The sequence below is a fragment of the Neoarius graeffei genome, chromosome 21 (genome assembly GCF_027579695.1).
Source record: "Neoarius graeffei isolate fNeoGra1 chromosome 21, fNeoGra1.pri, whole genome shotgun sequence".
In the NCBI taxonomy this organism is placed as follows: Eukaryota; Metazoa; Chordata; class Actinopteri; order Siluriformes; family Ariidae; genus Neoarius; species Neoarius graeffei.
In genome coordinates, this window is record NC_083589.1 from 58094387 (window position 1) to 58120662 (window position 26276).

General features: G+C 40.7%; 1 protein-coding gene across 8 annotated transcripts in view; it reads right to left on the reverse strand.

Annotated features, from left to right (window-relative positions):
• Positions 1–26276, reverse strand: part of wnk1b (WNK lysine deficient protein kinase 1b) — a 218384-nt gene that overhangs the window by 74004 nt on the left and 118104 nt on the right. For all 8 annotated transcript variants that reach the window (XM_060903420.1, XM_060903417.1, XM_060903422.1 and 5 more), the window contains 2 exons: positions 15776–15996; positions 11849–12006 (listed from right to left, as the gene is read on the reverse strand). In XM_060903420.1, coding sequence (XP_060759403.1) covers positions 11849–12006; positions 15776–15996 — 379 coding nt within the window. The remainder of the gene's footprint in view (positions 1–11848; positions 12007–15775; positions 15997–26276) is intronic.

Here is a 26276-nt window from a genome sequence, read left to right on the forward strand (position 1 = left end):
TTAAAACGCAGTCATTAAAAAACAAAGTTACAGCGATGAAGTCGAGGAAAACGTCAGACACAAAGTCTGAATGTGTGAAGCTCTGAAGAACACAAAACTCTCGAAGGTGAGCCTGATTTACACCATTCAACCGGTTTTACCGTATCGCACTCCATCTCCGTCTCCATCCGTGCGCATCAAAAGCAGCATCAAAGCACGAGCGCTCAGAATAATAATCCCTACTTCCTTTTATGTTGCACAGATGACGGGTAGAAATAATCCCTTTGAGAAGTTATCATGTTCGTTGTTCATTTTCTAACATTTCCGTGCGCCCTCATCCTGGAAATGCATGTATTTTTTTTGGGAAATCATGTTCCAGATAAATAACACACAGTTCTTAAAGAACTGAAGGCAAATTTTTTTATCATCAAAATCCGATTTATCTCATTTTATTAAATATCGGAATGTATTTTTGATCGCTATTTTGTCGCTGCTATAGCAAGTTCTGAGTGTTTGAAATATGCTCTGTAATATATCAGTCCATATGTCAAAGCGACGGCCGTAAACGAGATGCGTTGAGACCTGTGCGAGACATCGTAGGACGGAAGTAAAATGTACAGCAGAAATCAAAGTGACCGACATCTGCCAACGCTGTTAAAAGACACGCGCGCCCTCTTTCGAATGCTGATGTAATCAAGCCGGAAGTTTTGTTTGTTTTGATAGCAATCAGGAAAGTTTGATAAAAGTCAGCAGTAATCGTCATTTAAACTCGTTTTTGTGCAATATTTTGTTTGGAAAACAGTTTTCAAAATGGCGGCGCTGACGCTTCACGTTTCGAAGTCTCGCACAAGTCTCGTGAAGATCGCGCGGATAATGCCGCTTTTCCACTACAAACGCGGCTGAGTCGGGCTGAGCCGTGCCGTGCTGAGTCGAGCTGAGTGGGGCTGTTGGAGTTGCATTTCGACTACAACCGCGCTGAACCGTGCTGGCTGGAAGTGGGTGGACACATTGGGTGGAGTTAGCGAAAGTGGGTGGACGTCAGGTGATGTCGTTAAGCAGCGCAAACAGTGACATCAGTGAGCTTTTAAGCGGTAGTCTCACGACCCGAATAGTAAACAATAAACATGGAGGACATGGAGTCGTTAGTGTTGCTGGTCTTGGTGCTGTGGCTTGTTGTCACCGACAACGCGGACAGATACTGGCAAGAGCGTATAGATGAGGCGAGGCGCATAAGGCTTCAGAAATTCTTGTAATTCGTAATTCTTCTCCTTCCGGGTTTGCGGTGTTTACAGATCCCAGCGCGTTCGCGGGGCGTGTGTGGGCATGTGAGGACACTCCTCCTCACCAATCAGTGCACAGGGGAGTGTCTGCTCACGCCCCCAACCTCACTCGGCTCGCTTTGGCTCGCTTCAGCCCCACTCCAAAACGGTGCGAGTTTTAGGGGCTAAGCAGGGCTGAAGCGAGCCGAGTCGTGCTGGTTTTTGGTAGTTGAAACGCGAGCCGTGTCGGGCTGAAGTGAGCTGAAAAAGGGTAGTGGAAAAGGGCCATAAGCGACGCCTGCCGTGGACCAAACGAACTAAATTCAACACGGCTAAAAACCGAACAGGCCGATAAGTATAATATTTAATTGCGATTAGTTGCCGATACGAGTCACGATATAAGGTTACTCAAACCGAAAACGTAATTGAATAACACGTTAAGAAATAAAGCAAGTTTAAAAATGACTTCAGTTCTCCTTTAAATTACAAGTTTCATCATATTAACGACATATTTGCAACTGGACCAGCTTTAAAGGGGTACCAAATATAATATATACAGTTGCTGATGTGACAAAGTAACGTATTCTTAAGTATTCTATCAAATTTATATACTAGAAAACAACAAAATATCTTGGTAATTGTAAATATAATACTTTATACGCTAAACCGCACAAGAGTCGCCATTTTTAAAAGACCGTGACGTCAGCGCTACCCACTGCACTAGGAGAGAAGCGTGTAATCATGGCGTCGGGCGCATCAAGTGAAAGCGACAGCTCTGTCGAATCATACGAAGAGATCCCGCAAGACACACTGCAAGCAGGCTATGGCTTAGAAGGGTACCAGTTTGAACCTAGGAGAGGTACTATGTAGTGGAAGTTCATTATGTCTAACTATTAAAGCTATTTTAAGTTCGTTTCTTAAGACAAGGATTTTTTAAGATGTTACCTTGTTGACAGTTTCGGCGAGAATCTTCCGCCTTCTTCAAAACAGTCACCAGATGTCGAGTGGTGACGTGCCTTATCAGCTGATGTTACGCTACGGAGGCGTGAACGTCCCGCCCAATTTGACAGGTAGCTCACGCCTCCTGCTGTCAGGTCGCTCCCCCAGGACACATCTGGTGACTGTTTTGAAGAAGGCGGAAGATTCTCGCCGAAACTGTCAAGGTAACATCTTAAAAAATCCCTGTCTTAAGAAACGAACTTAAAATAGCTAGGAGAGGTACTCTCGACTCCGGTGATGAAATAAGAGAAGAAAGCTCGGATGATGGCGAGAATGAGACTGATGCTGACCATGGGCGTGGCGAGGGTGGGGCAGAGCGTCTGCGTGCAGGTGACACGGCGTGGTGCTCGTGCGGAAAATGTAACGTGGAGTTGCTCACGAGTCCAGCAGAATTTATTTGCTGCAATGAGATAGGCGCCACCCGTGGACTTGCGAAATCGTCGCAAGAGGCAGAAACAGGTATTTCACACGTGCTAGTCCCAACCTCAATGAGCCAACACAACTGGGCACATACATACGTCATGAGTGTTACGCAGAGAAAATGAACGTGCATTCCGATTGGATAAAATTAATATCATGGCGGGCTGTTCAAACTGTGGAAATAGTTTGCTCGAGCTACTTTCAAAACACTATAACTTTCCAACCTTAGAACAAAAAACTTTTGTAAGTCTTGAATAAGGTTCGTTAATGTGTGTTTTATTGTTATATTTACTCTATATATTGCCCTCTGTTCCCCTTTAAAGGATTTAATACAGTAGCTATCTTGCTAGCAACCTCGGCTACTGGTTTACACAATAAAATAACCTGAAGTTAGCCAGCTTTCTACCGGTTGGTTCGCAGCACCTGATATGATAGCAGAGCGTCAGCGACGCAGCAGCTCACGCGGCCGTACCGATCACAAAACCTGGGAGTAACGATTGTGCAGACTGATTAGACCTTCCGATCAGTCAGAATCAAAATCCACTGAAAACTCCGGGAGGAGTAGCAATTTTCGTGAATTGTGGACGGATGACGGACGCCGCGTGACGGCAATAGCTCATCGGGCTGTGGCCGTGTGAGCTAATAATAAAAAAATAAATATATACATGTAGCGTGCAAAAATCTCGTCAACAGTAGAATACACAGCCATGGAGGACTGCTAAGTGATAAATTAGCAACTTGTAAATAAAAATTCAACAAACCCAATAGTAATTTTTGTGAAGACTCACAATCATCCAAATCCATCTATTTTGGCCTAGTGACGTGGCCGCTCTGACAGCTTCAGCCATCAAAGTGTCTAGGGAGCATTACGGTAGTGGTTTCCCGTTGCCTTCTACTGGATTATTATGGAGGTTTTCTCTTCTCAACCATTCACACTCGCATTCACACCTACGGACAATTTAGAGTCACCAGTTAACCTAACCTGCATGTCTTTGGACTGTGGGGGAAACCGGAGCACCCGGAGGAAACCCACGCGGACACGGGGAGAACATGCAAACTCCGCACAGAAAGGCCCCTGTCGACCGTTGGGCTCGAACCCAGAACCTTCTTGCTGTGAAGCGACAGTGCTAACCACCGTGCTGCCAATCATCCCAGTAAAACAATCAAAATAAAAACCCACAGAGAACTCTACTAGGAAAAGCAAATTTCCAGAAAGTTCATCACACAGCTTAATTGGCAATTTCTTAATGAGAAATCAACAAATGAAATGTAGCCTGGCTAACGCGACTTCAAAGCTCTGCGAGCTATTGGTCTGGCCAAGATATTAAGCCCAACCGTTTCCCAGAGCCCGTGGTTGACCCGCCTCCCTGAAATGCCTCAGTTTGCTACTGGTCGAAGCCAGAAAAGGCTGTGACGAAGCTTAAACCAATCACATCACTCTTTCCTCTGACGTATGTGACGCGACGGGGCTAACTGGTAGATTAAACTCTTACCGAAGCTGGTCGGGAGCAAGGCGAAAACGTCCTTCCTTTCAATAAATACCTCCAGGGCTGCTCTTTGCTCCGTTTTCAATGAGAACTTCCCGTTGAATGCTTTCAATACAGCATCTATGCGTAATAGATGCGGAAGCGTGAATGAAGCGCTTCCGGCATAGATTCTGTAAACAATCTATGGCTTCCGGTCGCAGTTCTACTACGTCAGTGCCTTGAACACGCCTCTACCCAGGGCCGTTGGAGATGCTCAAAGTTGATTGGTTCCCGATTTTTCGGGAGCTTGGAAGAGCTGTAGATAGCTTGCCTGGCCAGACTAAGCTCGCCCTCGTGTTGCGTCACGCTTAGGATGGGCGGGCCCAGGCTAAATGAAATGGTAACTTTTGTGAAGAACAATGAGAGCTTCAAAGGAAAACAATCAGAATCAAAATGTGTTAAAAGCTCAGGGAGGAATAGCGATTTTCCTGGAAGTTCGTTAATCAGCCTGATTGGCAACTTGGTAACGAGAAATCACAAAACCAAAGAGTAACTTTTGTACACAATGATTAGATCTTCCAAACAAAACCATCAGAATCCATTGAAAACTCAGGGAGGAGGAGCGATTTTTGTGAATTGTGGACGGACGGATGGACAGACGGACGCTGCGTGACCGCAATAGCTCATCAGCTATGACCGGTGAGCTAATAACCTACATAAGTACCACGATATAATATGAGCTAACTTGTTAGCAAAACTTGGTCAAGTTAAACAGCTCCAGCTAGAGAGGCAACATTAGCTTAGCTAGCCAAATTAGCGCACTGCTGTGTTTAAGTAGCTGGATGGCTTAGCTAAATCTTGACATGTTGATTCTCTTCTTCTTCTGTACTCATTGGCATTTCTTAAACTCCCAAAGCTTTACTTGAAGCGCAGAATGGAAATTATATTATTCATATTAATGCTTATATAAGCCTTTCTAAAGCCTTCTTTATAAAAACATGCATAAACATGAAGGCAAGTAAATATGAAGATAAATACAGATTTCCTGTTTGTACATACTCTAGAACCACTTGCATTAAGGGATAAAATTGTTTCGCCCTTACAAAAGAACACTCTAAATCACTTCAAAATGAGAAATTCTTTTATGTAACAGGTCTCGGAGGGGGCTGGAAGGAACAGATGTGTCCGAAGGGTGAAGTCAAGATCTTTAAATGGCTTCCGACTGCATCGGTTTAATTTGCTTCTTTTCAAGCTCTTTAGACAGAGCAGCAGAATCCAGGCCATGTCCCGAGATTCTTGTGTGTCAACAGATGCAGAAGAATAACCGTCACCTGTCCGTCTGTCCCCCCTCGCAAAGTGCTAACAAATACAAAGCTGCGTCACCGTCATCATGAGGCCCGAGTTTCGACCGGATATAGCAAGTAATGAGTCAATGATATCTGTTTGAACTGAGATTTCACTGCTCAAATTCATACATGCATTTCATTCTAGTGTGGTAATGGGTCAGAGATGAAATGCCTTTTTGTCTGAAATGTCTGATGCAACAAATAGATTTACAATTACTATATATCTGACCTTTCATAAAACTATTTACCAGAAATTAATTAGAATAAAAATAAAAGTTCCAAGGTGACAAGATCCAAAGTACGCCCTGTTTAAAGTTTGTTCCAAAAGATACAGGACCCAAAATTCCAAGCTTCGATGTTACAAGTCCTAAAGTTCAGAAGAGCCAAAGTACCAAGTTGCAAATTTCAAAGTAAGTCCTGAAGTCACAAAGCTCCAAGTTCTGAGCTTCCAAAGAGAAGCGCCAAAGTTACTTGTTTGAAAGTTCCAAAGCTCCACGTTCCAGTGATCTGAAGTTACAGGTTTGGAAATTAAATGTTCTGAAGGTCTGACGTTCCAGGTTCAGAACCTAAATGTTACGAAGTTCCAAAGCACTGAAGTTACTTCAGAAGTTACTTCCACTCTCTCTTCCTTCAAAGCCAACTTGAAAACTTCTCTTTACCTCACACTATTCTTCCTAGTTTTTTTTTTTGGTGGTAATTCTTTTGTAAAGCGTCCTTGGGTTTGTGAAAGGCGCTATATAAATTGAACTTATTATTATTACTTGTTCGAAAGTTCCAAAGCTCTATGTTCCAATGCTCTGAAGTTACAGGTTTGGAAATTAAATGTTTTGAAGAGCCAAAGTTCCAAGATCCGACATTCCAGGTTCAGAACCTACATGTTATGAAGTTCCAAAGTGCCGAAGTTACTTGTTTGAAAGTTCCAAAGCTCTATGTTCCAATGCTCTGAAGTTACAGGTTTGGAAATTAAATGTTTTGAAGGGCCAAAGTTCCAAGATCTGACTTTCCAGGTTCAGAACCTACATGTTACAAAGTTCCAAAGCTTCAAAATTCTGATGGTCCTAAAGTTACAGGTTCAGAGTTCTAAAGCTTCAAAGTTTGAAAGGTCCATGTTCTGAAGATATCAAAGTTACAGTTTCTGAGTTCTGAAGTTTCAAAGTTCCAAGTTCTGAAATTACATGTTCTAAAGGACAACCATTTATACCAAGAGTGTTCTTTTAACGAAGTCTAAAACACTTTAATATTTTAAAGGAAGACAGCGGCAGAGCAGCCGGGGAAAACAAAGACCATGACTCGGCACTGCCCCCAACTGGTGACCTAGCCTGCACGAACCCCTATTTTTATTTCCACCTATTGCATACGGACAACTAAAAGTAAAGCGAAAAGCACAGCCTTGCTGGTTCCAAGCTCAGGTTTAACGTCAGCGTGCACTATATATTCTAAATTCATAAAAACTGGATTAATTCTGGATTCATGTATTAAATAAAACGGGAAATGATCAGAAACGCTGTTTTGAGAACATTATTGCCTTGATATTGCAGCCACCACAAATAATTCTCCAACACAATACTGGGAATGCTATGGTTGCTCAAATTAAACAGCCTGTTCTCCTGCAGCCTCAGGACTGGTTTATTATCTTCCAGCAGAAAAACAAGCATTTTGTGGAAGGAAATTAAAGGCCACCCATTAAAGCCTACATTTAGACTGGGTTTATTTAGGAGAACAGGACAGAACTTCTACACAATTTCTAACAATGGCCTGAACACACCCTGCTTCATGGTCCCCACACACACACACAGTTTCATGGTAAACAAGCTGCACTGGGCTTAAACAAACACTGCACATCTATAAATGTCTTATAAGGACAAACATGGATATTTGACGCTTTGGTACCGCACACTGATTTGTCAGAAGAACGCACTCAGGGCTAAAAGTGAAGCGCTAATTTTGCATTACATTAAAAAACAAACATTATAACACTACGACTGAAACCAGATGGTATATGAGAGCGTGTTAACGTTTCACAAAAATCTTCAAGTTTTATTTATAACTGGCCTAAAAGGGACGACAGGAGCTAATTATAAATCAAGAAAACCTTGAGTTTTGTTTGGTAACACAATAGACTGCGTAGCGTTTGCGAGGCTGGAGCTTTCAGCACAGGGTGACGTCATTTAAAGAAAAGATCCCGAGAGCACTTCTGAGAGTCTGTGTAGTTTTTTGAACGTGAATTTTTTTCCCCCAGCACTTTCTGGGTGGATAATCAGACTTGTTCCAGTATGACCGAGATTAACAGTTAAGCTCAAAATTGTACGGTTTTGGCATAAACAAGAGCACACGAGCCACTAAATTCCTAAGCAGAAGGAGTTCTAATGCTGAACGCCTTGAAATGATACAAGCCAATGATCCCGTTCTAGGCGAGCTGCTAGACTGAGTGTTATAATGTCTCTGGAGGTCCCAAACGTGCAAGAAAATCCATTATATCATGCAGAACTTGGAATATGTTTACAATACATGTGTTTGGTTCTTGTTGTAACCATGTCAGCCTGCAGCTTTGATTTTACAGCCAGTTTATTTCGCGAACTGTGAACAACCTCAATTCCAAAAAAGTTGGGGCACTGTGTAAAACATGAATAAAAACTGAACGTGAAGATTTGCAAATCATGGAAACCCTATATTTCATTGAAAATAGTACAAAGACAACATATCAAATGTTGAAACTGAGACACGTTATTGTTTTTTGAAAAATATATACTCATTTTGAATTTGATATCAGCAACACGTTTCAAAAATGTTGGGACAGGGGTGTGTTTACCACTGTATTGCATCACTTCTACTTTTATCAACACTGTAAACGTTTGGGAACTGAGGAGGCCTGTTGCTGTAGTTTTGAAAGAGAAGTGCCATCCCATTCTTGCCTGATATAAAATTTCAGTTGCTCAATCGTTCGGGGTCCCCTTTGTCGTATTTTTCACTTCATAATGCACCAAATGTTTTAAATAGGAGACAGGTCTGGACTGCAGGCAGGCCAGTTTAGCACCTGGACTCTTATACTACAGAGCCATGCAGTTTTAATATGTGCAGAAAGCGGTTTGGCGTTGTCTTGCTGAAAGAAAGGCGGCCTTCCCTGAAAAAGATTTTATCTGGATGGCAGCATATTGCTCTGAAATATGTAGATATCATTCAGCATTAATGACGCCTTCCCAGATGTACAAGCTACCCATGTCACATGCACTAATGCCCCCTCATACCATCACAGATGCTGGGTTTTGAACTGTGCACTGATAAGCCGGATGGTCCCTCTCCTCTTTAGCCTGGAGGACATGGTGTCCATGATTTCTAAAAAGAATTTCTACTTTTGATTCGTCAGACCTCAGAACAATTTTCCACTTTGCCTCAGTCCATCATAAAAGAGCTCGGGCCCAGAGAAGGTTGCGGTGTTTCTGGATATTGTTTATATCTGGTTTTAACTTGCATTTGTGGATGCAGTAAGGAAGTGTTTTCACAGATGATGGTTTTCTGAAGTGTTCCTGAGCCCATACAGTGATTTCCACTACAGACACGTGTCTGCTTTTAATGCAGTGTCTCCTGAGGGCCTGAAGATCACAGGCATCCAATGTCAGTTTTCAGCCTTGTCTCTTGCATACAGAGATTTCTCCAGATTCTCTGAAGCTTTTAATGATATTATGGACCATACATGATGTGATCCACAAATTCTTTGCAATTTTACACTGAGGAACATTATTCTTAAACTGTTGCACTGTTTGCTCTCGCAGTCTTTCATAAAGTGTTGAACCCATCCCCATCTTTACTTCTGAGAGGCTCCACCTCTCTGGGATGCTTTTTTTTTTTTAATCCAGTCATGTTACTGACCTGTTGCCAATTAACTAAATTATTATTTTTTTTTAGCATTACACAACTTTTTCAGTCTTTTGTTGCCCGTGTCCCAACTTTTCTGAAACGTGTTGCTGACATCAAATTCAAAATGAGTATCTCATCTCATCTCATGTCATTATCTCTAGCCGCTTTATCCTTCTACAGGGTCGCAAGCAAGCTGGAGTCTATCCCAGCTGACTATGGGCGAAAGGCGGGGTACACCCTGGACAAGTCGCCAGGTCATCACAGGGCTGACACATAGACACAGACAACCATTCACACTCACATTCACACCTACGCTCAATTTAGAGTCACCAGTTAACCTAACCTGCATGTCTTTGGACTGTGGGGGAAACCGGAGCACCCGGAGGAAACCCACGCGGACACGGGGAGAACATGCAAACTCCACACAGAAAGGCCCTCGCCGGCCCCGGGGCTCGAACCCAGGACCTTCTTGCTGTGAGGCGACAGCGCTAACCACTACACCACCGTGCCGCCCAAAATGAGTATATATTTTTCAAAAAACAATAAAATTTCTCAGTTTCAACATTTGATATGTTGTCTTTGTACTATTTTCAATTAAATATAGGGCTTCCATGATTTGCAAATCTTTGCATTCTGTTTTTGTTTTACACAGCGTCCCAACCTTTTTGGAATTGGGGTTGTATATTTTACTCAAGAAAACAAAATTAGCTGTGAAACTATGAAACCTCCGCCAAGGAGGTTATGTTTCCAGTGCCGTTTGTTTGTCTGCTTCAAGTAGGATTGTGCAAAACCGACTGACACAATTTCCATTAAACTTGGTGGAAGGGTGTCGCAAGGGCCAATGAAGAACCCAGTGGCGGATTGGTGGAGGTCTGCATTCATACATCTTAAAACCCTTCAGAAGATAATAAAATTCAATAGTGGCAAAACATAGCCAATGTAGAAATACAACGCCTCCATATCATAATCCACATTCAAGTGCATCAGTAATTCTCTGGAATAAACACATAGGCACACAATTCTAATAGATTTGGAAATCTATCCAGATATATAAAGTGCAGAGTTGATTTTTATCCTTGATGGAGGTTTGCGCTCTCCAAGTGCATTTCTTGCTGAATGATATAAGAACTACTTATAATGAAAAACTTCAGTATTTTCTGGCCATTTCTTCAGAATCAAAAAGACTTCACACAAGTGAGAAAGCCAGAAGCAAGCATGGGTAGCAATGAACGGGTTAAAGTGCTTGTGTTCATCTTTTAGTTTTCCATCTTTTGTTTTTTGTGTGTGTATATTTGTGGAATTAGAGCTGTGTTACTTCCACCTAAGCCGAAGTCACGCGTATTTCCGCTATTGTACGTGACTGCGCCCTGTACTGTCTAAACAGAATTACAATGAGGAAAAAACTAAGATTACGCAGCCTGATAATAATCACAATTCATTTTTTATTTCAACGATTCAAATAGTCAAAAATTTGGATCGCAGTTTATCATCACATGATATATGGTTGTATGCCTAAAGCCAGTATCGCACTGGGCTGCGACAGCTTGCGACAAATTGCGAACGTCATTCGCGAGAGAGTTTCAAAAGTGTCTTGACACATTTGCGGGGCTTCTCAATTTCCTCGCATGAGTCGCAAAGTGTCGCTCCTTCGTCGCTGAAATTTTGAACATGTTCAAAAACTTCATGCGACAAAATTTCTCTCAAAATAGCTGCAAATGCGTCGCTGGTGTTGCAAAGCCGTCGTGAACCCTTCTCAAGTCAGTTTCCGTGAGGCTTCCTCTACTTCCCTGCCTGCCGAGGGAAAGCCGGGCTGTGACAGCCTGCGACTAGTTGGAGACGCAACAATTGTGGTAAAATATGCGAATATCAATTCAGTGTGATTCCAAGTGAAAATTGTCGCTAATTCGCACATTTTATCGCAACTGTTGCGTCTCCAACTAGTCGCGGGCTGTCGCAGCCCAGTGAGATACTACCCTAACAGACATCCGCAAATAAACTAATCTAATCCGAACAGGGTTATTTTATTTTTTACAGCTGAACTGATGTTAAAAGTACTGTACTGTCAAATAGAAGAAATATTTTTTTTTCCATACATTTCAGGTTTAAGTCAAGCCTTCTACAGTTTACAATTCAAACTTCCCACAATTTTTCCCTTTTAAATACAAACACTTGTGTTTTGTTAGAAAACTTACACATCATGTACAGAGGAAATGAAATGAGGAACGTGTCATGAAATTATATATTTTTCTAATCAGCCACCTGTAAGATCAGAGACGTACACTCGTTATCGGAATAAGATATATAATTTAATCTGTTTTATTTATATAACGCTTGCGATACAAGGAAAGGGAGTGTATTCTGGTGTGGGTGTGGTATGTTTCAGCTTATGACCCGCCCCCTAGTGGAGGTACACAGGTGAACATGTAAGCGATTGCACTTGCATTAGCTACAGCATTTACAGAGTACACAATATAACCGCGACAGGCGAGCAGAGTTGTGTTTAAGGTGAGGTGAGGTGACTCACGCTGGTGACCCGCCGGTAGATCTGCGCTGGGTTCTGACACTCGGAGTACGGGTACTCTGAGGTAGCCATCTCCAGCATGCACATCCCAAAGGCGTACACGTCCACCGATTCGTCATACTTCTCCTCATACATCTCAGGCGCCATGAACTCGGGCGTACCTTAAAATCAAAAGAACCATTCAGAACTCTGAAACTGGCACTTTTACACACGCAGTGGGGCCAAGGAAGGGAGAGGAATGAGAATGCTCCGGTTTCCTGCTCTGCATGTCCCTGAGAGGAAAGAGAGAAGGGAGGCAAACAGATTTTTAAAAATAGGTACCCCTGGGGTCTATGTGGCTACTGCTTATAAATAAAATAGTTTTCTGATCCCATGTCCATACGGTAAATACAGCAGATATGCATGTTATCAATGATACTCGCCTCATCTCTTACAAGCATCGCCAAGCTGTGAGCAGCATCAGGGCTGGGAGTATTTTGGTTACCGATTTTGTTCACTGTGTTTTGTTCAAAATACAATGCTGTGAACTATATTTTCAAAATAGTAAGAAAGCAAGCACTTGTTCATGAATTGTCGGACTTAGAAGCATTATTTGGTACTAATGAGCAGATTTTTTCACAAGTGTAGTGTAAAGACTCGAAAAAAATTTTAAAAATGAAAGCGAACGGCAGAAGTTTGATATCGGCTTCTCAATATATCTGTCACAGAGCGCCAATTTAACTAACTAACTAACTAACTAATAATAATAATAAGTTTAACTTATATAGCGCCTTTCAAGAAACCCAAGGACGCTTTACAATTATAAACAAAGAAAAAAATAATAACAATAATAAATAAAATAATAAAAAGTCCACCAAGTAGGAGTCAGGATGTAATTCCAGTGGTGTAGCAGCCACAGTCCCACCAAAAGGCGCATGAAAACGAGTCCCACATCTCCAGCACCGCCGCCGTGACGCCGTCAGCAACATCGCTCAAACACCACGCCGTGGATCCACAAAGCGAGCAGAGAAGCTCCGCCACGCAGAGCGCTGGTGTGTCCCAAACCGCCTGCACAGCCGCCACGACGCCACCGAGCAACATCGCTCGGAACATCACGCCAAGCATTAAAGCGCAGAGCGCTGGACAACCATGAATGTTAAATGAGCAGCGAGCTCACTGCAGTCCACAGCTGGGAGCGCAGGCATCACCCACAGCGAACCAAGACCTGGAGGGAACCGACGCCCAAAACTGGGCCCGGAGCTACACCACAACCGGCGGACAAAACACTCAAACAAACATCAAACTACACAAACACACACAAAAAATAAATAAGTAAAATTAAAATTGAAAAAGAAAGAAAATAAAATTACAAAAAAAAAAAAGCTCTGGTGAGAAGCGGCAGCCAGAATGCGCATGACGTACTCTCAACCGGAAACAGAAACTAACTAACTAACTAACTAACTAACTAACTAACTAACTAACTAACTAACTAACTAGCTAGCTCGAATAGCAGAAGTTTGATATCGGCTTCTCGATATATCTGCCAAAGAGCACCAAATAAATAAATAAATTAATTAATTAATAAATTAAAGCAAATAGCAGAAGTTTGATATCGGCTTCTCAATATATCTGCCAAAGAGCACCAAATAAATAAATAAATAAATTAAAGCGAATGGCAGAAGTTTGATATCGGCTTCTCAATATATCTGCCAAAGAGCACCAAATAAATAAATAAATAAATTAATTAATTAAAGCGAATAGCAGAAGTTTGATATCGGCTTCTCAATATATCTGCCAAAGAGCACCAAATAAATAAATTAATTAATTAAAGCGAATGGCAGAAGTTTGATATCGGCTTCTCAATATATCTGCCAAAGAGCACCAAATAAATAAATAAATAAATTAAAGCGAATGGCAGAAGTTTGATATCGGCTTCTCAATATATCTGCCAAAGAGCACCAAATAAATAAATAAATTAATTAATTAATTAAAGCGAATAGCAGAAGTTTGATATCGGCTTCTCAATATATCTGCCAAAGAGCACCAAATAAATTAATTAATTAATTAAAGCGAATAGCAGAAGTTTGATATCGGCTTCTCAATATATCTGCCAAAGAGCACCAAATAAATAAATAAATAAATTAATTAATTAAAGCGAATAGCAGAAGTTTGATATCGGCTTCTCAATATATCTGCCAAAGAGCACCAAATAAATTAATTAATTAATTAAAGCGAATAGCAGAAGTTTGATATCGGCTTCTCAATATATCTGCCAAAGAGCACCAAATAAATAAATAAATAAATAAATTAAAGCGAATAGCAGAAGTTTGATATCGGCTTCTCAATATATCTGCCAAAGAGCACCAAATAAATAAATAAATTAATTAATTAATTAATTAAAGCGAATGGCAGAAGTTTGATATCGGCTTCTCAATATATCTGCCAAAGAGCACCAAATAAATAAATAAAATAAAGTCAAAACTTACAAAACCTTTCATTTGACCTTTCAGAAGGACCAAACAAAAGCTGCGATGATCAAAAGGTACATTTTCTTAAAATAAACACCACTTACTCCATATCGAATCGGTAGCCTTGGCGAATCACGAGGTGAATTTCGTTTATCTTTTTATCTGCCGATTATCTTCCGATACTACGAAGTTATAACAAGGTTTCTCTTATTTCGTTTCTGGTTCTGATTGGTTCCGAAGTTTATCAAGAAGCAGAACGGGTACTCAAACTTGATCAAGTGCTGACTGGTTACGAAGTTTCGCTATTGTTACACTCGTTCTTACAACATGACATAGCGACTTGTTCTTGTGTACCTTTGATGATGCGTGATCAACTGTTCGTATCGCGAGATCACGAGTCGCCGTTCTGGTGATTGTACTGCTTATGCGCAGTGCGCGACTGTTACATTCATTCTTACAACACGATGACATGGTGCTTTGTGGCTAGTAGCCACAAAAAAAAGTGAAGGGGGGTGGAGGGGTTCAGTCTCAATTATTAAGCGGGAAAAGATTCCCTCCCCCCTTTGGGCCAGACCGTTTGCTTTTAGCGTACAGATGCTGGCGCCCAGAGAAAGTTGGCGGATTTTTAGGCATCACAAAGAACATAGTGACAAAATGAAGTGCCCAAGTTAGGATCAGTGTGACCTTAGATGTGCGTTTCATACATTTGATTTGGACCACTCAGATAAAAAAAGAAAAAAAAGAGAGAGAAAAGAGCACAGGGAAATCATTCAGTGAACCGGTTAAGTTTGATAAAAGAAAAGGTCTCACATGGGGGAGGAAAAAAAAATTATTCCATTTAATTTGAATTATTTCAAATTTGTGGGCATGTTAACTTACCAGAACCACGTTAGAGTATGCTTAAAATCCTTGTGCTTAAAATCCTACGATTTTGATGCAAAAAAAAAAAAAAAAAAAAACACACACACGCTAAAGAGAGGCATAAAATGAAATGAAATAAAATAACAGACATGAAGAAGTGCAGGCAGCTTTAAAGAAAGAAAATCACAGCGTCTTAAACTCCTGAGAAGGAAGGAAAACACAAGTGATGACGCAGAGAAAAGTTCTTCAACAACATTAAAATTTTATCCGTTACAGTCCACGGTTCTCCAAAGCAAAGCATCGCTGTTGATCAGCCATGAGAGAAATCCCATCCCATGCAGCTGAAACACCAACACCGACTGCATAACGTAGCCAGGATGAAATTATAAACTTCAACAGGCCACATTTTATGGAAATTTAAAATGCTTTCATTAGGATGCTTTACAAGCCAATTAGCTGTTTGTTGTGCTTGTTGTTATTGTTTTCAGCAGGAGAGCAGAACTAAAAGGTGTTTTCCTGCAATTAAAAAGAAAAGCCTCCAGATTCTCCACTCGGCTTCCAGGAAAACCGTGGTGCTGCCGGAAAGTGAGAAACGGAGGAAACGGTTAAATCTAGGCCGTACCTATGACGCTCTTAGCAAAAGAAGAGCACTTTAGAGTAGCCAGGCCCAGGTCGCCGATCTTTACAGAGCCGGTGGGACCCGTGATGAAGATGTTGTCGCACTTCAGGTCCCGATGGATGATGGGAGGAGTCCTGGTGTGGAGGAAGTGAAGGCCCTTCAGGATCTGACGGCACCAGCTTCTCAGGACCTTGATCTTCATCACCTTAAATCGCTTCAGGTACCTGCACACATCACAGGAACATTTTACCACTCGGACTGTAGTTTTAATGATGAATATATCCCGTTTAATATTCATGCTGTCAACATGGACTTGCACTGCACTGAGAATACGAAATGTGAGTTTTTCAGTACAGCAGAAAAACAAAAACTTTTTTTAATAGAATATTTGTACTAGGGCCGTCAAAATTAATATATTAATCAATCATTGCGATTAATTACAAATATTTAACGTGTTAAAATAAATTAACACAGCTACGTTTGGTTTTCTTCCTGTGTGGGGGCGGACCTATGAAACCTTATCCGAGCCAGAGACGATCCCTGGCGAAAGATGGAGACGAACAGTGAAGTAGCTTTGGGCGGAAAGTTTCAGTATAAAAAGTTGCCCGACAGGACCAGTGAGAAAACTAAAAGTAATTTGCGCAGCTTACAAAGCCGAATTTAATTATCACAGAAACATCTCGTCTTTAAAAGATCACCTTCACGCAAAACACCCTGCGGAACCCATCTGTGCTGCTCGCCAGTCTACATTACAGGAGTGTGGTACTCATGGGCAAATACGGGTGCGTCTCAGAAACTGCTCTCTCATCTGGGACATTATGGTCAAAAAATAAATTTTCTAATTTTATTATTTTTTTTGCATTTACCCAACACTCAATGTTTCTTTTGTCATCTCATCTCATTATCTCTAGCCGCTTTATCCTTCTACAGGGTCGCAGGCAAGCTGGAGCCTATCCCAGCTGACTATGGGCGAAAGGTGGGGTACACCCTGGACATGGATTTGTCATGTTTAATAAAAATAAAGATAGCGTCTTGCTTTATCTGGCCTCCACTGTGGAAAGTTTTTTTGATTACAATTCAAATGCTTTTGTAAAATTGATTTCCATATAAAATAACTCCATCATGAAGAATTAAAGCCCCTCCTTCACAGAGGAGTGAAAATACTGAATAAATTTCCTCTTTTTGATTGCTTGGGTTAAAAATGCCAAGTTATGATGACTGAATTGATTATTCACTTAAATATGAATAATATGACACATTTTGGGGATTTGATACGGCGAAATAGGACACGATGGAAAAATCAAGAACACACCGGAAAGATGAGAATAACGGCGCTGGTAAAAGAACAGCGACTGTACCGGCTGAGGTCGCGCGGGTCTCTGCTGCGGCGCACGAGCAACGGGACATCACTACCGCACCGGACGGAGCGACTGGCCGTAGATTCTATCAAAAGTTCGATCTAAATTGACCATGGCTGCAAAATATTGGCCAAAAATACGCAAACACTACGAAATATGAAAGTAAGATGAAAAATAAACATTCTGTTGCCTTGTACTGCAAGACTAAAACAAAATAAAACTGTCAAAACTCACCTTTTCAGTGATAACGTCCGAACAGATCACCCGCGTAACAGAGAGACCGCAAATGGAAGCATGATCAACTTCTAACTGTTGGAGTGGAAAATTCCATTCTACACATGCAAATTGTTAATGCGTGTCCTTCCCCGCACACAAATAACACGCTACGGTAAAAAATAGACCACGACTCATTTTATAGCTCAGAAATTCACACAAGACCAGCTACCATCGTAACATATTCTGAAAGAAACATATTCTATACCTAACTTTCAGCTTTCGTTTTAAAAAACAAAATCGCAGATTTATAACTAAATGTTTATACAGCGTAGTGATTTTAAGTTCCTACTTTTGGTGAGGTCGTGACCTCGACCCTGAGGCTTTCCGTTTAGATCAAAACACACGATCGTATTGGTTTTGGGTTTGCGGAAAATGGAGTTACGACGGTGATGAAATATTTTGCATGATGTTTTATTACGGTTATGATTACTCTGTGAGCGCACCAATCCTTAGGTGGATAAAGTTACAACTTAAAATACAATTAGTGATAACTGTAGACTTTTCAGTGGACTACAACCTTTTTAAGGGAACGCGATGTGGTCAACCGTTTATCATGTCCCAGATCAAGCCGCCATTTTTCCACAAATTTGCAGAATTTTTGCCAAATTCTGAATATTCACATTAAAGATTGTTTTATCTGTATTATTTCTTTCATCATTTTATTTCAAATTAAAACCAACATCACCAGTCAAAAACGTATAGTTTATTGACTGTGAGTATATTTAGTGGGGGACCCCCACAGTACCCAGTTTCTGAGACAGACCCATAACTAAACCAGGAAGTGAAACGGTTACCAATGCTTTGGCTACTTGGAGAGCTAAAAACTGCCGACCCACAAGCGTATTGTTTTCTGCTGGTGCTTTCTGTATGTGCATTCTGTGTGTGTGTGTGTGTGTGTGTGTGTGTGGCCTTGATTTTGAAATCAACTGGCACTTTACAGGCCCGAGTTTTCTTTCTGCAACTACATAGTCCTGTGTGCAGTTCTGTGTTTAACCCCTTCAATGCCTGTGGACGAGTCACGTATGTCATGAAATCTTTTACCGCTGTGCCTTATGACATACGCTACTCGTCATAAACACCTCCTTTTATGTACCTTACATGGCACATTACTTTTACTTCACAGTGGCACGTTACCGTGAGTTGGCCTAGTGGTTAGCATGTCCGCCTCTCAATCGGAAGATCGCGAGTTCTATTCACAGTCGGGTCATACCAAAGACCATCGTAAAAATGGTACCCGGTTACTTGGTGTACATTGTGTTTTCAAGTACTAGTATTTCATGTTTATGGACAGGTTCTCATTGACAAGACCCACTGTCTTGGAGGGTTTTTTTGGATGTTTTTGATTACTAAAAAGTTATTTTTACTCTACAACAGTGTTTTTTGTGATTTTTCTATACAAATATTAAAAATATAAAGTTCTGAACAAGTTAGAGAAAGATAATCAAACTATCCCAATTTTAACCTATTTTTGTCCTATATGCCTGACACATTACAGTTAATTATGGGTGGCAGCCAAGGGGTTAAAGATGCTATTAAACAATGGTGTCTGAAATATACATCCTTTGTGATTATTCTACATTAATTTGGTGATTTTGCATTTAAATATGCGTGATACCAAGCTTTAGTCTTAAGAAGAGAAACAAGTTTTTTAAAATCGCAATTAATTCATTGCAAAATGTGTTATTAATTAGTAAATTTTTTTTAAATCGATTGACAGCCCTGATTTATATACAATTTAAAATCACAGACTTTATTTAGGTCAAATGAAACAATCGTTCCAATAACTTGTAGCTGAAACGAGCAACGGCGTCAAACAAGAAGAATCTGATCACCGCCATAGCGGACAATCAACATACGGTATAAACGACATTGATGACGGTCTCAGATTATGTAAAAGATTCCATATCAGTGCAAAACAACGATAGAAAATATACAAACTGCATAATAAAATCAATTGATCTATGGGGCAATGCAAATAAAGGTTTTGCTTTTCAGTACGTAATGTTTTCTGCATGTCACTAATGAAAAGCAATGTCTTTCTCCCCCACCACACATTTTTCAATACTTTTTCTCTCTGACGTGACTCTGGCACACAATTTCTAACATACATTTCATCAAGCAGTATTAGATCCGGGATGCAACCCAGGCTCTGGAGTGAGTGCAATATACACTGGAGATCAAAATTAGAGAACAACTTATAAAAACTTGAATAATTTTGAAATAATACCATCTTCACTGCTCAACAGTTTAAGGACATTTTGTTGTGTCTATACCATGCTACAACAACACTTTCACAAAATGGATAACGCATTTCAACAAAAAACCTGCATTTTGCAAAAAATGCACTGATCAAAATTAGAGAACACTTTCAGGTGCCTCCCACTTAATGGTGCTAATCTAGCACATGGTGCTAATTTCCTTGATTATCAGTCAACCCCTATTTAAGTGGCATTCTAACTGCCAGTTTCATTGACTTTGCAAGATGGTGGGTCGTTCTAAAGTGACTGAAAGCCTCCGGCAGCAGGTTGTCCAGATGAAAACCAAAGGGATGACCCTATCAGCCATAGCAAGACAAGTTGATCATTCCAAATCTGTGATTTCAAGAATATTGAATCTTTACAAAACTACAAACTCATTCAAGTCGCCCAAGAAGGCTGGTCGTCCACGGAAGACAAATGCAAGAGAGGACAGGTCACTGCGAAGGATGTCAATGGGTAATCGTTTCCATACTGCAGGTGGAATTGCTCGCCAGTTCAGTGCTGAACATGGTAAGGATCTGTCTCGCCATACAGTGGCTCGCCGTTTAAGAGCATTTGGACTGAAGGCCCACACTGCAGTGACCAAACCTCTCATTAGCAAAAAAAATCAAAAAGCTAGACTGAGCTTTGCTGAGGAGCATGTTGTGTGGACAGAGGAGAACTGGTCCAGGGTTCACTTCAGTGATGAAAGCAAATTTAATTTATTTGGGTCTGATGGGAAGCATTATGTTCGGCGACACATTGGAGAAAGACTAAACCCAAAGTGTGTAAAGAAGTCAGTGAAAGATGGAGGAGGAAGTTTGGGGCATGTTTTCTGCTGCGGGAGTTGGGCCTCTTGTACAGCTACATGGCCGAGTGAATGCAAATGTGTATCAGAACCTTCTTCAACAGCACATGGTTCCTTACTTGCGTTCATCGCCCAATCAGCCTGCAGTCTTTATGCAGGACAATGTTCCATGTCACACAGCAAAACGGGTAAAGAATTTCCTTGAAGGTGAAAACATTGAATTAATGGCATGGCCTGCCCAGAGTCCTGATCTCAACCCAATAGAGAACCTCTGGAAAATCCTTGGTGACAAAGTTATGGTCAAGAAACCCTCTACAATCACCGAACTGTGGAGGAGGCTGGAAGAAGAATGGACCAAAATCACACCAGAGCAGTGTGAGAGACTAGTGCTATCCTGTGGCCGCAGATGTGCTGAAGTCATTCACAGCAGAGGCCTGTACACTTCTTACTAATTGCTGACTGTTGTAACCTTCAGATTTTTGTTCCAGATTGTTGTTCTCTAATTTTGATCAGTGTGTTCTCTAATTTTGATCAGTGCGTTTTCTGAAAAATATTTTTTTTTGTGAAATGCCTTTAGTCATTTTGTGAAAAAAATGTTGTTGAACCATGATATGGACACAATAAAATGTCATTTAACTGTTGAGCAGTGAAGATGGTATTATTTCAAAATTATTCAAGTTTTTATAAGTTGTTCTCTAATTTTGATCTCCAGTGTATACCTGGGGAAAAAAAAAACCCAAAACAGTAGCAATGTGGAACAATTTACCAAAAACTAATTAATGAAGTAAACAAAAACAATTTCAGCCATCAAGTCTTACAACAAATGAAATCAAATTTTTACAATCAAATTATAATTATATTATTATTAAACTATAAGTGGGAATATGTATTCACGATTTTATACTAGTATTTGTATGAAGACATATTTCATTTATATATATATGTAATTATGAATGTATACGGGTATGTATATACAGTACATATACGTGTGTGCATGTATGTGGGTGTATATGTATGTAAATATATATTTTTATTTATTTTCTTGCATGTATATGTGTGTATGTATAGACATCTTTTTAATATTTCCTCCTAGTATAAACTGTTTTAGGAGCAATTTCATTAAAGGGGAACTGAAGGCAAATTTTTTATCATCAAAATTCTACTTCTCTCATTTTATTAAATGTCGGAATGCATTTTTGATCGCTATTTTGTCGCTGCTATAGCAAGTTCTGAGTGTTTGAAATATGCTCTGTAATATATCAATCAGTCCATATGTCAAAGCAACGGCTGTAAACGAGATTCGTTGAGACCTGTGCGAGACATCGTAGGACGGAAGTAAAACGTCCAGCGGAAATCAAGGTGACCAACATCTGCCAACGCTGTCAAAAGACGCGCGTGCCCTCTTTCACTGATGTAATCAAGCCGGAAGTTTTCCCTGTGTCCAAAATCACTCCCTACTCACTATATAGTGGGGACACCATTTTGTAGTACTGTCCGAAACCCCAGTGAGGATTATGTGGGAAATGTGCTCAGTATAATATGTATTTATCACAAAAATACATGCATGTACTTTTTTTGCAGTTCGGTTTCCATCAAATCCTGCGCTCTGATTGGCTGGCGAGCCAAATAAAAAATAAATAAATAAATAAAAAAGAGAAATGTTGACAAAAAATTCTACTATGTTGTTTGTTGTGAACGAGCCGTACCGTAGGATACGGACCCCAGTTACGAACCTCTGGCGACTCGCTCGTTCACAACAACAAACATAGTAGAATTTTTTGTCAACATTTCTTTTTTTTTTTATAAGACTTATAAGATTTATGATGATGCCCTTTATTATCACTAGTCACATGCACCAGCGAAATTAGCCGTCAACCTGTCCGTACATATACAACATACAATTAACATAAGGTAGACAGGACAGGATTTTTTTTATCAAAAATCTTATAAATTTTTGCCAGCATTTCTCAGGAGAATAGCATTAATTTTACAGCATGGATAGTGATAACGACAGTCTTCACAGCGAAAGCGAGTTTTACTACCCTGAGGAAGAAGAAACAAAAGAAAACATTTCAGGAGAAAGCTAAAAACCTCTAACTGTTGCTAACGCCGAGCAAAAACATGGCTGAATCCTGAATGACTCCTATTTGTATAAATAGGGGACTACATAGGCGGCAAAATGTAGTTTTTCCCTGCCATGGAAGTGCACTTGTATACCGAGGAGGAAGCAATTTGCATTACAGCCGTGAATGAGGATTCAAAATGGCGGCTCGGCTTGGTTTTCCCTTTCAGGCGCTCTCGTTTTCTGTTAGAATTTGGTAAAGAAAAAAATAAATCTATTATTTACCAGCTTAAGGTCGGTCTGTATGGTGAAATACTGTGACCTCGGCCTTGAATACTGACCTCGGCCCAGAGGGCCTCGCTCAGTACTTTCAAGACCTCGGTCACGGTATTTCACAATAGCCTATGTACCTCCCAGCTGCTAAATAACATATGCATTTATTATTTTGAAAACCCACCAGCCGCCTGATCTGGCACGTTTTAATTGTGTGACAGTAACGACGTAAATACCAGCGCAACAGACTCGTCCTTATCCTGTCGTCTTTCCAGCTCTTCTCTACTCCACATTGTTTCGAAGTTGTATGGAATAATCTCCATCACTGATGAAGCTGGCAAATCTCAAAATTAATCTAAATTGGAATGATATGGCGATCTGGCCACTGTGTAAACAGTTTTCAAAATGGTGGCGCTGACGTTTGAAGTCTTGCACAAGTCTTGTAAAGATCGCGCGGATAAGCGACGCCTGCCATGGACCAAACGAACTACTGTACATTCAACATGGCTAAAAACCAAAAAGGCCGATAAGCGTAATATAATATGCCAATACGAGTCACGATATAAGGTTAATAAAACCGAAAACGTAATTGAATAACACGTTAATTAAGAAATAAAGCACGTTTAAAAAAAGACTTCGGGGTAAAGTTAGTTTTCATCAGTCCTCCTTATACCCACAGAGCAGTTGATTACTCTGAGCTGGATTAGCTCGAGGTTTCAGGACATGAAATGTTTTCTGCTCTGTCTGGGATCATCATTTCAAAGAAGACGGCTGACGATCAACGTCACTTCACTGGCTACTCCGACAGAACGGTAGAATACATACGCAGCTCTGTTACATCAGCCAATTAATGAATATTAATTAACATTTCATATTAATGAGTAGTGTCATCACGGTCTGAATGGAAAACAGGTTGTGAGTTAGAGAGATAGAGAAAGGGAACTGAACAACAGCCATTTAAAATAACGAAGGATGAATTTTAAAGTAAAATACATGAGGTTTCACGGACGCTCTAAAAGACGTGGAAAATATTACTCAGTCAGGATCAGTTTATTTTGCGTGTTCGGCATGCGAGGAATCGGTCTTGCTGTGTTACACATTAACACTATGGGGAAGCCTAATAGTTAGAAAAGCACCTTTGGGACCAAAAGGTTGCCGGTTCAAGTCCCTGGAAGAGCAGGAATGGCTGAAGTGGCCTTCAGCAAGGCACCTAACCCCCAAACTGCTCCCCAGGCTGCTATGGGTATGTCGTACATCGCTCTGGATAAGAGCGTCTGCTCAATGCCATGAATGTAATGTAACAGAGTGGACAATTATACAGCTTACTATGCCATAATGAATAAGGCGAGGGATAAAAGCAGATAAAACGGCGCTAAATGTGATGGTCTGTTGAGGGCCGTACAACGATACATGTTTAGTGTGCGAGATATTTTTACTACAATATAGTAATGTGCATCATCATTATTATTATTATTATTATTAAGCTAGAGTAGGTTATAGGTTAATAAGGGCCACAGCTTTGGGGGTAAAACCTGTTCGTGTGCGGTGTTGTGTTGGCTTTGACAGCATGGAGACTTCCACCAGATGGAATAACTGATGAAGAAGAGGACCTTTTAGAAATTCAGTTGCACCAGTTAACTGGATCAATCCCAATTTCCATTGGGAAAATAGTTGTACCAGTGTGATTAATGAGCAGTGGTCCATAATGTGACTGTGGTAAACCAAATCTCAGCCAAAAATGCACGGCTACCTCAAACTCAATACACTGTGCAACTAAAATTACACACAAGTGCTTATTTCAGTGCAAATATTTCCAGCTATATGCCGTTTTATTCCCTCAAATAAGCCACGCTTCACAACGCAACAGCCGATACTGAAGGGGTTAAAATAAGCTCGGAGAGGTTTATAGAGGGCTTGTTAAATACCCTATAAAACCCATTTAAACCATTTCAAAAGCCCATAGCTAATCAGCGTATACACATGGGATAAGAGAAAAGTACCGAGAGAGCAGCTGTGATATTATTTAACGTGGAAGGGTGGAGTCAGGCTGCAGCATAATTAAAATGAAGATTTTTTTTTTTTAATGTTAATATTGGGTATGAATTTTTTGATCAGCCGTCACACATAATTGTCACTTAAAAAAAAAAAACAAGAGTGCTCTGAGAGTACAATATCCCCCACTGGGCAACTGTGCCATAACTCTGGTAAAGTGCGACGGATTGAACGAAAGTGCAATATGCCTATTACCAACATATAACAAAGAATCCTGCCAAGTTTCGTGAAATTCCTCCAAAAATTGTGAAAGGAGTTGATTTCAGAAGGTGAGTACCCTTCCCGGGACGGACATCGTCATGACATACAGTAATCCCTCTTCGGGCCTTTCGGCCAGCGGGGGATAATAAAAATGAGGGAAGTTGATTTCAGAAAGCAAGCACACCTTGATGAAACTGCCAAAGTACAAGTTTGTTAATATTCAAGGGCATAACTCTGGTAAAATGTGCCCAAATTAAACACAATTTCAATCTGCGTATAACTGCCATATAACAAAGAATCCTTTTGCCAAGTTTGGTGAAATTCCTCCACAAACTGTGAGAGGAGTTGAGTTCAGAAGAACGTACACCCTCATGAAATTGTCAAAGTTATTTAATCAAGGGTAAAAACTCTGGGAAAATTTTCACAAACGAAATTAAATCGCAACCTGCGTATTACCGTCATATAACGAGGCCTTTTGCCAAGCTTCGAGAAATTCGTCCAAAAATTGTGAGAGGAGTTGATGTCAGAAGGCAAACAGACCTTCATGAAATTGTGAAAGTGCAAGGTTGTTAATCAAGGGCTGGAACTCTGGGAAAATGTGACCGAATTTAATTAAATTCCAATTTGTGTACTACCGACATACAACAATGCCTTTTGCCAAGTTTGGTGAAATTCCTCAAAAAACTGTGAGAGGAGCTGATTTCAGAAGGTGAGCATCCTTCCCGGGACGAACGGAAATCACCACGACATAATCCCCTTTCCAGGGGTTTTTCTAGAAAAATTTAGTATGAGGGCGCTCACCATGGCGAGGGAGCGAGGCGGGGTATGGTGCCGGTTGTCCGTGCGAAGCCTTTGAAAAATTGAGGCTACAGTGGGACATTCTGAGGCTATCTGACAGGGAAATTGTAACAAATTGTCAACACTGAAAAAGTAATCGTCTTCTGCCCCGGACAGTCTTTGGCTTTCTTCCGTTTCGTGCCGCGGGATGACATCTTTAAATGCCCAAGTGTCAACAAAAACAACTCGCGAACTACTTCTGTCAAAAGCTCCCGCGCCGGTGGGTGAAAGGTCATTCAGTCTCGAGAAATCTCGCTCTACAAGTCAGCTGACCTTGTATGTAACCCATGTCAAATCTCGCGAGAGCAGCCGTGACAAGTAAACAACTAAACAGCATGGCGCCTCAGTCTGGAAAACGCCAATTCGGACTGTTTTTGCACCGTCTGGCGGTGCATCTACT